This window comes from Parasteatoda tepidariorum, chromosome 9 (genome assembly GCF_043381705.1).
Source record: "Parasteatoda tepidariorum isolate YZ-2023 chromosome 9, CAS_Ptep_4.0, whole genome shotgun sequence".
NCBI lineage: Eukaryota > Metazoa > Arthropoda > Arachnida > Araneae > Theridiidae > Parasteatoda > Parasteatoda tepidariorum.
Genome location: NC_092212.1, coordinates 68,448,008 through 68,461,685, shown reverse-complemented (window position 1 = coordinate 68,461,685; position 13,678 = coordinate 68,448,008). Strand labels below are relative to the sequence as shown.

Here is a 13,678-nt window from a genome sequence, read left to right as displayed (position 1 = left end):
AGAAAGGTTTTGCCATCACAAATGTTTATTTTTAGTATTTTGATCTCTCATGTTTTTTTTTTTAAACGCAAATCGCCATTACCTAGTGTATACTCCTCCGGTATTTCTTACTCTGCCATTACTCTCACTGCAAGGAAAAAATTTAACCCAATTACGGGCGAAAAATGAATAAATATAATTATTTAAAATACAAATTAATACATAATGTGACTAAATCGAAGCATTGAAAAGCTTTTAAATTTCTGTTGCCCTAAGGTAATACTTCATTTCCGATTCTCAAATTCTATCTGCTGTATCTGTTACCGACGTGCATCACCTCCACACGCAAAAATTATGGTATGGTTCAATTTCCATTCGCGATCGCAACACTCGAATANATACTTCCGTTGAAGAAAACGTTTCTAGCATCTAGCATAACAAAATCTGATGAATGTGGAAGTGGCCCTCAAAGTGTTACTTCCCACCCATATGTCTTTTTTTCAGAAGATATTACATTATGTTATTAAATTTAAAAAATCAAATCAAAATTCAACTAAACAATGCTGTCTAAATAAAAAGTCAAAATTGTCTAGCTGTCTTAATTAGGGAAATAATAGTGCTTTATTGCATACTCGAATTTCTTTTAGTAGTTCCAGAAAATTATGAACACCCCCCTTGAAAAAATTCTGCGTACGCCACTGGAATAAATATAGTTATTTACAATACAAATTAATACATAGTGTGACTAAATCGAAGCATTGAAAAGCTTTTAAATTTCTGTTGCTCTATCTATGGTAATATTTCATTTCCGATTCCCAAATTCTACCTGCTGTATCTGTTACCGACATGCATCACCTCCACACGCAGAAAATATGGAATGGTTCAATTTCCATATAGGGAAGCAGCTTGGAATTGAATTGTAGTTCTTTAATCGTTTGATCCCACGAACAAAAAAAAATCCATTTGATTTGGCAGTTTTTTTTTAAATATTTTTTTATGAATAACCCTAAACGTATGTTGATATAGTTTTGAAAATATGACATACCGTACTTTTTATATAAAACTAGTTTCAAATAAAAAAAATATGAAAAGTACGATACGTAAATTATAAAAAGTTCGCAAATTATCTGTCACATATTTTCCAGTTGACGCAAGATTTTGCATTTTCAGACGTTTACATTTGACATTAATATAAATCATTGAAATTGTAATACTTGTAGTTTTTATCTCCTGAAATATGTGGGTATTTCCATTCTTTCTATTCTTCTGGAGTTCCGGTTCTATTGCATCAGCCGCGCTAAGAGTTAATATTTATAGACATTGATTTTTATTGGACAATATATGATGCCCATTTCATATGACACCTGATTTAAATAAGTCACATGATGCAAAAAATTATACAGATATATATTACAATAATATAATAATTCTTAAATATTACAATAATAATATTAAATAGTCGTTGAACAACCGAACCAATTTTGAGTTCACGGCTACCGATTTTCAACTCCGTAGTTCCGAATTGTAATTTTGAACCCAATTCTGAGCACAATGGAACTCCTGTATCAAGTATTGGAAGAAATTTGCCTTCGTTGAGGACTTTTTGATGGAGCTAATTCGCATTTGTGTTTCAAAACCACGAAAACCTCCTACGGTAACCCGTGATCCGTTCACCGCTGTGGATATTTTACATCAGCACAGTGGTCGCTACAAGCCAGGTGCGGAATTTGTATCGAATAGCCATCGTTGAGATTCGAACCCGGGTTACCTCATTTAGAGGTTAGCGCTCTATCCCTTGAGCCATTAATTCATAGCTCTCTAAATTCATAAATTATGATATTTTGTATCTGACACAGGATTTTGCGTGTTTTTGGATAAAGTTAAAATTTTTTTTTTAAATTTTCCTTGGCATGAATTGCACTAATTTTTTTTCTTTTTGCATGAATTTTGAATTTGAGAACATGAATCTTTAACATGAATTTTTTTTCCTTTTTGCATGCTTGGGCCGATTTTTTGCACCATCTTTCTTGTGAAACTAAATTCAAAAGTATCGAAGATAGCAAATTTTTTTTCTAAAAAATTTCATAAAATATCCACTGAATATTTTATATTTAACACAGAATTTTTTGAGTCCTTTTGGTGAAAACTAAGTTTTTTTTCAAAAAAATTCCAAAAATATCCCTTGACATCTATGGGCAATTTTTTGGAATGTTATGCCATATCGTTTTATTGAACAAGATTTAAATGTATCGTAGGTCGCAAAAAATTCCTGAAATATTCACCAAATGACGCAGGATTTAGAGAAAAGTTTTGGAAAAAATTAAATATAAAAAAAAAAATCTGAAAATATTCTTCAGTGGCCAATTTTTTGAGAATACTATGCTCCATCTTTCTTATGAAGCCAAATTCACAGGTATCCCATGTCACAAAGAATTTTAAAAAAATTTCTGAAATATCCACTGAGTTATATAACTCAGTGGATATTTTATCAGTATCAATTCCTTGGCGCAGGACTTTGTGAGTACTTTTTGAAAAAATTAAATGTTTCAAAAAATATTTCTGAAAATACTCTTTGGCATATATGTGCAATTTTAAAGAATGCTATGCATTATTATTTTTTTTGATAGAACCAAATTCAAACGTACCCTCACGTCGCCAAGAATTTTAAAAAGAAATTCCAAAATCATCCGTCGAATAATGTTTTACATTTGACGCAGGATTACATTTTGAAAAAAGTTTTTTTGGAAAAACTTCTTTGCATATTTGCGCAATTTTGTAGAATATTACGCCTATCTTTCTTTCAAAAACCAGATTTAAATGCATCGTAGGTCACAAAATTTTTTTAAATTTCATAAAAAATCTCCCAGACTTATATTTTATATTTGAAACAGAATTTAGCGAGTTGTGTTAAAAAAAAAAACTTAATTTTTTTAAAAACATTTTCTGAAAATACTCTTTCGATTATGCGTACAAGTTTGGAGAATTGCTATATGGCCATTTAAAAATATTTATCCTCTGCGTTTCATTATGTTTTTTTTAATTAATAAAAGCGGAATTATTAAAAATATATTGTATTCTGAAAAGTTTTTCTTCTCACTTGTTTCTCAAAAGTTTTCTACATTACATAAAAGAACTTTGTAATCTTAACTATATTTTGAGAAATGCCGTATACTTTTAATACAAATCGTCACTTTTTCAAAAAGTTTAAAACGCTGTTGATATTTATAATGTAAGGCATTTCTTTTAAATCTTCTTAAAATATGGTAAACATTGCAAAGTTTATTTCTAAATAGAAGATTAATTAGAAGCAAGCGTGAAGTAAGGTAATTTTCAGAATATTATAAATATTCATGATAATTACAAATTTATAAATAAAATGGGAACGAAGTGCATTTTCGCCAAAAAAGTGGCGACTTTAAAACTTCTCAAAATATGTTCAACATTAGAAGGTTCATTTCCGAAAATGCAGATTAATTAGAAGCAGGCGCAAAATAATGTAATTTTCAGAATTTCATAAATATTCATGATAATTGCAAGTTTATTAAAAAAAAATGAAATAGGAACGAAGTGCATTTTCCTTGATACAGGTGGCGACTTAAAAGCTTCTTAAAATATGGTAAACATTACGAAGTTAATTTCTAGAAAGGAAGATTAATTATAAGCAAACGTGAAATAAAATATTTTTCAGAACATTATAAACATTCATTGTAAAATTTAATAAAATGAAATGTACACTAAGTGCATTTTTGACCTAAAAATGGTGATTTGGTGGCGACTGGCAGACAATTTTTTTTAAACGCTATTTGATAAATTTAATCGCTTTGTGATCTAACTGTTATTTTTGCCCTATAAGCCATCAAATGTGTTACATGAGATCAACTTTAGAGGGGGACTAAACATATGCAGTCACAAAAGTTCTTTAAATCTTACTCAAAAGAAAAAAAATGTTCTTATGTCAGCAAAATGATAAATAAATTTCTTCTTAACTTAGATGAATTTAAATGGATGATGAGTCACGAAAATTTTCCCGAGCTGCATGAAATATTGAAGGGAGCGCATATCCACCCCCTCCCCCACCAGCAACGTTCATGTTAGCCACAGTCCACCTTAGTGTTTCGCGTATGATATTAATGTAGACAAAAAAAAAATCTAAGTTCTAAATCTTCAATGAATTGGAATTTCACTTTCTTATTTCAAGTCTTTTTTTTCTTCTTCTTCCTATCCTTTGTTATCTTGGCAATGAATTATAAACATCCTTTCTTTATGGCTTGAAATAAAGTGACATTGCAATAGCTAACTTTTGACGTATATCAAAATTCGATTTTATTCCGATTGAGTTACATTCTGTATGGGCAGAACTTCTTTGTTTATGAAACATAGTCCTCAAAAGAAACGCTAAAATGTAAAGTGTCAGGGGCAAGGCCATCCTGTTATTATTTGAAGTTGATGTACCTCAAGAAAAATTGTGAAATGAAGGAAGAAAAGTAGGAATATTTTGGTCGAAATAAGATCTATTTTCTTACTGATCAAATTACAGAACGATTAACAGTATCCTTCAAACAGGGTTTTAAAAAATATGAGCTTTTTTTTTAAAAAAAAGTTTTTACTTAGAAAAACACTTTTTGAGTTAAAATTCTGATTTCAAAGTACAATTTCAGTTCGAAAGAAAACTTTGATAGCAAAATAACAAATTCAATCATTAAAATAAAAACTTCAATGTAGTACCATTTTTTTTTCTGTGAATATTAATAAAAAGTTCCTAATTAAAATTCCTTCTGTAATTAAAGATAAAATAATATATTATTGAGGTCAGAGAAACATATTGTCTTTATTAGGTGGTTTCCTAATGTTTATGAAATTTAAAAAATATTTTTTATTTTGCCCTTTAAGTTTTAAATCTTTAGATCTATTTCCAAGTTAAAATATAATCAACAAATCTATTTCAGGCAAACTCATAATAAAACTACTGTTCATTCACTTTAGTTCAATATTCATTACAGTTACTTGATTTGTACTAAAATCTATTATATATATATTCACACACATAGGCGTAGCATCGAGTGGGCACGTGACCTTTCAATTTTTCCCCCCAAAACTCAGCAATTTTCCTTTCATGATTCTCCTCTTTTAAGTTATTTCCTTCTTAAACATCCAGAAGATATTGTTCACTCAAAAGTAAAAATTTTAGATAATTTTTATATCATTTGACAGTTTTAATTATTAAACTTTTATTTTAATTAAATTTTAAAGGTACTTTTCCCTACTGTCAAAAATTCATTAGCATTGTTTTTTTATTTATTTAATAGCAGCCAACAAAACATTCTAATTTGTTTCACGTATAAATTTTTAGGTAAAATTTGAGAGACTATGTTTATTCTCATTATGGATTAATAATTTCCGTTTCACAGGAAATATTGTCTTTCATTGCTAATTAATATTAAATGTCATGTATGACATGCTTCAATAGAATGTATTCAATACTTTTTTATTTGACTATCAAATCTTTAGAAATATGAAACAGACTTGGAAGAGCAATTGCACTATACATACAGAAATATTAAAAAGTGGTAGAAATATTCTAAGTACACATCTATAAAATCATTATCATATTCTGCATGGTCTAATTAATTGCATGATTTATTTCACCTAAATAAAAAAAATTGTGTCCCTATAGTAATTTCTTTCAAGCTGTGCCTATATAAATACATGTAACTAATTTTACTTAGAAAATTCCTGAATTAATACATATGAGATTTACATTAATTCCTACATGAACAATCTGTATGGAGTTAGTTTTCGAATTCTCAGTTTTAAAGTTATCTGTTATATTAAAGTAGGGATATGTATATTAAAAGTCAAATAAGAAATAACGATTCATTTAAAGAAAGGGCAGATTTTGAAAATTGATAATAAAACCCAAAATAACCCCTTTTAAGCCTGGGCTTTATTGTTTTTCTCTATTTACAAGGCAGATTTTGTTAGCCACTCTTTCAGAAGCACCATATTAGGTGGGCCAACGTTGCTGTTACACACAGTAAGGACAGAGAGTACAAAGGATGAAAGAACATCTATGCCTTGCCCGGGATTAGAACCCAGAATCTTTCTGATGCAGGGTCAATACCTTGACCCCTAAACAGTCCAGTCAGCACTTTAGTAATAATAATAATATTTTTTTTTTTAAATTTTAAATGGAAGGAATAAACCTTTGGGAAGGAAAAAATCTTAGATTACTAAAGTTAGATAAAATAATAAATATACCCTGCTGACATTATGAAGGGTATTAGGTGATATAATAATAGAGTCACATTTTCAAATTGTTCAAGAAACTTCAACAATTGGCAAAAATGTGACTTTTATGTAAGATTTAAAATCTTTGGCATGTTTTATCATGTAATGGAAAATAAACTAACTTTTAAAATACCCATGTCAAAATTATATTAAGAAATAGTTTAATGAAAAATATTACTTCCGGAAAAAGAGTCAATGATAAAATTGCCTCAAACCTTTCACGTTTTTCTTTAAACTGACTAAATAGGTGATAAACATTTCAATTAAACCAAAGAAATTCTTTTTCTTTTATAAATATTGTTACAGTAAGATAAAGAAGACAGAAAAGTTATTGCCCTTTCAATGCAGACTTGTATCCTCAAACTTAACTGTTGATACTGTCAACTGAAATATAGCCAAACTTTAATATAGGTTCTATAAAAGTATACTAACTTACATCCCAATAAGTAATTTCATTAAAACTTTTACCAAATGCATTCTATGTATAGAAGGTGTTCTCTAATGAACACCCTTAATGTGATTTTACATTTTGCTGAAATTTTTCTGTTTAGTCTTCCTTTTCTAATGTATTTCCAGATGTCTTAATCACTTTTGTCACTTCAAATTCTTCCCAATCTTCCACATAATTGCGTTTCTTTTGGATCAATAAAATGAAGTTTTTTTTCTCCTATTTTATAAGTAAATATAATCTTATCAAAACATACATCTTGCAAATTACTTCTGAAATGTTTGATTCAAGTAACTTATTTCCACACAGGGTTTTAAATTTCTAATTACGTTTAAAAAATAATTTAAATTCTTCAGAAAACATATTTTTTTGGAACAAAAAATATTTTGTGAAACAGAGAGGCAACAAATGTATTCGGTTGAAGGAGGTTTTCTTTTTCTTTCTATTATCAACAAAGCAAACGTGTAGGAGATTCAGATTTTTTTCTCAATATGAAGATTTCATTGAATATACATGTTTCCATCTAATCTAAAATGAAGAAAAATAAACATACACAGGGGAGGGGCAGTAAATTAATATTTAAATAGAGAAGAGACACATCATAGAATCACCAATTGTTGGTTAAAACTTGTATATGTTAGTAATTATTTATCAACACACTTGTTTCATTTCACAATCAAACAGGTTTAGAAAAAAAATATTCTCTTAAATTAATTTGAGTCCCCCAATGCATATACTATTTTATTCTCATTTTAGTAAAATTATTCTAAGGTCTGTAGAATCCTGATTATCCAATATCCTCAGAACCCGGACAGTGGATAAATTAAAAAATTTTAACCATGGAATAATCATGAAATTTCCTCAAATCAATAATTTTTTAGGGTATAAACATTAAATTATGATTGAAATTACTCAAGCTACTGTAGAAATTTATGAGTCAGAGATTAAATTTTGATTTGCACCCAACTAATCATGTAGAATGAGCAAATAAATAATTAAATGCAAATCATATCCTGAATCACTGTTGCTCTAATGATCAAATTTCTATGCATTTTAAAAACCAATTCTATGAGTAGAGACCTCAAATACACTAATTGGTGCTCATAACTAAGTTACAAATTTCTATTTCATACTTAGTTACCTAAAATTAGAATAAAAATGTTGCACAAATGCAGACTTCCAACAAAAATATTTCGATTAAAAAAATAAATAGACACAAAGAAACAATACTGAAATATATTTAAAAGAAAAATTTAATTCCATGAACGATGCAGTGGGCAATATTTTACAATAGAACAATAACTACACCTTACTAAAACAATAATTGTACACTTGGCTGCTTCACGAAGATTTTGAGATTTCTTGGTCAGGACATGTACAACTCATTTCTTCCTTGGATTTCGGAGAAAGAGGACCAATCACATTTTCAGTGCGCTCTAACCAAAATAAATAAAAATTATCGATAAAAATCTAAATTAACAATGAATATATAAAATTATAGTCCAATTTTTAATAATAATAAAAATAATTTATAACTTGGAGATAAAAAACAGATGAATTAAAAAAATCAAAAAATCCAAATTTGGACTGAAGTCTTAGAATAAATTTCGTTCAAAAAATTCTTCAATAACAAAATCCTAGGTCCTTCAGTAACAAAATCCTGGTCCATAAGGCACTTCAGTCAGTTCTGTTATTACAAGAAGCCACAGTTCTTTTTTAGCTAATATAAATTCAACTTTACACCGTCTACTAAATCATTATTTAATCACATATTAACGTGTTGTGTGGTAAAGAAGGCCTAGGTCCTTAATGGACAAAAGAGCCAAAGGAGATTTTCAGAGTCGAGGAGAGTCTGTGAAAAAAAACTTTCCCTGACTTTTCCAGATAGATTTAGGTAAAATTCCAGAATCTTTATGTAAATAATAACTAGAAATAAAATCACGCCTTTAATAAAGAGTTAATAAATTATTTTCCATTTGAAATAATCAAGTCATTTTAATCATGCGAACTCTGATTAGAAATAATAAATTGTCAGAACTATAAACATGGCTGGAAGGGAAAATGAGACTTAGGAAATTTACAGAGCAATATTTAAAAAAAAATCTGAATATGAAGTTAACAAAAACGCAATAAACAACTAAAACCCAATGCATTAATGTTGCTAAATTTTTTTTTATTAAAACCGTGTGAAAATAAAATAAAAAAGATTTTTATTGTTTAGAAACAAAATAATGTTTGCTCCCTCTCTCCAAAAGAATAATCTATTTGAGATAAAAAAGTAAGAGTAATTTTAACTAAAAGAATTATTAGACAATTTTAAGAAAAAAGTAAAACAAACAGCACTAAAAATATAAATTTATAATTATCAAACAACTTACATAATAAATTATATCATTCATAATCTAACCCATAACAAATTTAATATTTGTTTAAAAGGCATAAGAAATAATAAATTTTTTTATTTATTAGAGAAACTTTAAGAATAACCATTCCTAAAGAAAAAGTAAGTTCAAGATAAAATGTAACTTTAAGATAAAATCTTTAAAATACCATTAAAGATAAAAACTAATATCAATTATTCTTTTAGGTGTTAAAAACAAGAGATCTTTAAACTATAATGTCAAATTATGACATTAAAAAAAATTTGATTAAAAAATTTAGATTGCTAATTTTTATCTTTCATAACAAATTGAAATTATTACTCTTGCTAAATAAATAAAATATTTGGTTTCTGATTACAAATACAGAATCAGGCTGATATCACAATAAATTCAGTTATTAATCACACCAGTGATTAACAACTGATATCCTATCAGTTATTAATCAGAGTTTTTTATTATCAGAAAACAAGTTCTAACCAGTTTTCAGCCAGTCATTGACTCAGCTATATGACTCTGAATTTACAGTTACTCATCTTTAAGACAATGAAAATATTTCTAGGATGTTTCAGAGATATTTTTATATTTATTGTAGAATATGGATAGTACTGTAGTTTAGGGACTTATTGAATTAATTTTTTTAATAACTTTTATTAGCTAGATAAAATATTATTTCAAATTTGACTCTGCCTGGAAGTTTTAGAATTCTAGTAATAAAAAATGCACATTAAGACAAACTTCATTGGTGATAAGACATTTCTAATGCTTCTATTTTTATTATACTTGTTGTAAATTACTTTTAAAAAATTTTTCACCTCAATTTTTTTTTTTACACTAAACTTAAATATTAAAGCTGAAATTACTTCTAACTAGTTTAGTTCATTGAATCTAGCTCATTAATAGTTTAGAATCACAACCAAATTGGAATTATGATAATAATTTCATTTCAATAATCTGGATTATCAAAACAATGTCTTTAAAAATAAAATACAAGATTTTATTGTTTTAATTTTATTTGCCAAAAATTGAGTGATTATTGGAAAAATGGTTGTTTTTAAGTTGAACTTAGCAATGTTACAATATCTAATTAAAATTCTTCTGTGTTGTTGCTAGGTCACACGAAAGCAAACATTTCCAAATTCAAACAAATTAGTTTAGTTTAGTTATTATTTTTCTTTTAAACTTTTTGCAACGTATTAAATGAATTTATTTAGCTTTTTGCATTTTTACTCATTTAACTACTATTTCTTTTTTAAAATATTGATTATCATTTTCTTAACTGTAACCAACCCAAGGTTATCTCTAATCCACACGTGGTCTACTGTGCACTCAATGATTAGCTTTCGAAGAAGTATGTGCTTATTTTTAGCTTGATAAAATAAGTACCTTTTAAGCACTCAAAAAATGTTTTTAAGTACCATGTACATTGACAAAACACAATTTTTTCAAACACTTGACATGAACATGATAAAATAACTAGTTTCTGACAAAGAACTCTTTTTCCTGATTATATTAGCTATTATAAAATGTTCAAGAGATTTTTCGTTCCATATCAGAGGGTGGAAAATGAAGCCCGAAATTGAGAATATCTTGCCAGAGGTCTGTCCCGGCTAAATTGACTACTGTTTAGCGGTACCTTCACAAATTCAACTTTAGGAAAAACGGTAGTTTCACAAAATACTTTTTATTATAATTTTATTTTTGTGTCCCATAAGAAATGATAAATCCATATTTTTGTGTTGATTTTTTAAAATAATTTTTAATTTTCAAAAATTATGTCTAAATTTTAACAAAATAGTCACCTCTTAGAAAAACCTAGACAAAGTCCTGCTTGCAAAATACAGCAGAGTTGCATACGAGAGTTCAACAATCTCACCGAATTCAGGTCAGTAGACGCACATGTGGACCCGCAAATATTTAATTTAATCAAACATGCAAAATGATTGCTGCCTTCATATGATACGGAATGATGGTAGGCCGAAACGTATTGTGAAAACGTTGAATAAAACATGAAAACCAGGCTTTTGCATAATATGAGGCGAAAATCGACATGGTAAAGAAAAAAAATCTCATTTTGAAAGAAATCTCATTCAGAAAAAATCTCTCAGGGAAATTTAAGTACTTTTTAAAAACACTAAGCACCATGGGGTACAGATTTCAAATTAAAAACTTACCAAATCTTGAGAGCCACATATAAAGTCCTAAAGTCATAAGTCCCATAGCTGTAAAAGTTCCCGCCAAAATAAGCTTCCACTCATCTGATGGTTGTTCAGCAAGGCATAATGGCTGGCTAAAACTCATATGATACACTGTAACAGAGACAAAAACTTGGTTGAATACATTTGTAATGATAAGGATAAAGTTCAAATTAAAATAATTTACAAGCAAGTTTGAGAAGGAAAAAAAGCTAATGGGCAACTGGCTTAAAATTTTTGTTAGAACACAAACAGCTGCCAATGGCTAAAGCCTACCGTGATTGCGATCCAGCGTGATAACGTAAAGAGACCGCCGCTTCGAATATAGGCATGTTTCTGAAAGCATATAAAAAACAAACAGAACAAGAATAAGAGAAATTTACAGAAATACTAATTAAAAGAAATAATAAATAAAACCAGCATCTTTCTAGATGTAATACCTAAAAAACAAAACATAAAATTAAAAGATTAAAATGTAAAAAAGGACAATCAAAGGTTTAGAATTTAATAAATAAATAAAATGCTTTTTAAAATATATTGGAAAAAAATTCAAATTTTTAAATTGATTTTTTTTTAAAAAAATTTTAAAGAGTTTTAATCAATGACATTATGAAATCATCCAGCTAGATGAGACACCTAAAATAAAGTAAAAAATAGGACAGATATAAATAAATGGAAGCAAAATATGTTAAAAGTTTAAAAATTAAAAACTAGATTTTTTTTTGATCATTAAGCTATTTTGGATAACCTAATTTTTTTTTTAAAGCAAACATTAGCATATATAAAAAGCAGCATTTAATTTGAATTATTTGTTCTGGCTCCACCAGTACCTTTTTTTTAAAACAAAAAATCATGCTAAGTTATTTTCAGAGTAGTATGCACTACAGTAGAGCCCAATTATCCAAACATCGATTTACCTGATTGTCCAATTATTTGTATCGTTCAAGGATCCTGTGTTTTCCCCACCTTCTTAAAAAGATAAAGCAAAAATGCTTTTTAATTATCAGAATATATATGTGTACAAAAAATACTTTAATGTCATACTGCCTTTAAATTAGAAAAAAGTACCTAAAATATAAACAAATTTAATGTAGATTAAGTTTCTCTATAGAGAAAGACAATATTTAGTCTTAAACTTATGCACCTACATAAAATTCTTTAAAACAATTTGGAAGTAGTGTGAAAATGTAAAAACTCAAAATTATCAAATCAACAGACATATAATAATTAGATTTCATATAAAGAATTTATAAACATAATCCATAATAATTATCTATGAAAAAAAATTACAAATAAAATAAAAATAAAAAATACAAACATATAATTTGAAATAACTAGTAATAAAATCGCAAAAATATTATTACATGCTTGCTTTTCTTGTAATGATAAATTCCTCCAGTCTTCCTTTTCTTTTTGTTTCAAAGCATATAAGTCCAATGGTCTGGTAGCATTATCACACTTTTTAACTTCTGAGTAGGTTTCATCTACGAATCCAGAGTTGAACGACAGGCTGGTGATGGTTCGCCATTTTGTCTTGGGAGGATGTGTGTTAGGTATGGAATGTTTTAGACATTGACATATATTTTTAGAAAGGTTTGTTGATAAAGTATAAAGACCACTTGCCATTTACTCTTCTGAAACAAGAAGGATAACTACAATTTATACTTGAATGAAAACTTAATTAAATAATTAAGTAAGTAGTTAAGTTAAGTAAATCTATTAAAGAAAGCTAAAATAAAAACAATCGAAGATGAAATTAAAAAACGAAGATGGAGCTGGCTCGGACATATCCTTAGAATGCCCAAAGAAAAAATTTCATCTGTTGCGCTTACATGGGCCCCTGATGGTAAGAGAACAAGAGGAAGACCCAGACTTACCATCCAGCGCATGTTTTTGGGCGAATTAAAAGAATGTGGAATATCTGGCTGGGAGGAAGCAAGATCTATTGCTAAAGACAGGGGGCGTCGGAGGGATATGCTGGAGGCCTTAAGTGCCCAAGGCACGTAGAGGATAAGTAAGTAGTTAAAATAATGATAAGTTTCAGCAAAATTTTTGAATTTTTACTTTTACATTATACGCTATATTACTAGGAACATGCGCATGAAAACATTATCCTACAAATTTAAATTTATAATATAGTATAGACTAGGGGTGCATAACCTATCACCTGCGGGCCACATGCGGCCTGCCTACTGTTGATGTAAAAAATTTCTTTAATTTGGTTTTTTTTTTTAAACATTTTAATTTTCTCCTATTAAAATATTTAATTCAAATTTATATTACTCTATAAAATGTTTTTTTTTGCACTTTTATTATGTAAGCTTCTTTATGGTTAGAATTTATATCCTACTCACAATATTTATATATATATATATATATATATTAATAAA

At 28.0% G+C, this 13,678-nt stretch overlaps 1 protein-coding gene across 3 annotated transcripts in view; it reads right to left on the bottom strand.

Moving 5' to 3' along the window:
• Nucleotides 1-7,950: 7,950 nt before the first annotated feature.
• LOC107448168 (uncharacterized) overlaps nucleotides 7,951-13,678 on the bottom strand; it is a 10,338-nt gene continuing 4,610 nt past the window's right edge. For all 3 annotated transcript variants that reach the window (XM_016063283.3, XM_016063284.3, XM_043044109.2), the window contains exons 2-4: nucleotides 12,653-12,922; nucleotides 11,268-11,402; nucleotides 7,951-8,151 (exon numbers count right to left, since the gene is read on the bottom strand). In XM_016063283.3, the coding sequence (XP_015918769.1) occupies nucleotides 8,057-8,151; nucleotides 11,268-11,402; nucleotides 12,653-12,914 (492 nt within the window). In that variant the 5' untranslated portion in view covers nucleotides 12,915-12,922 and the 3' untranslated portion in view covers nucleotides 7,951-8,056. The remainder of the gene's footprint in view (nucleotides 8,152-11,267; nucleotides 11,403-12,652; nucleotides 12,923-13,678) is intronic.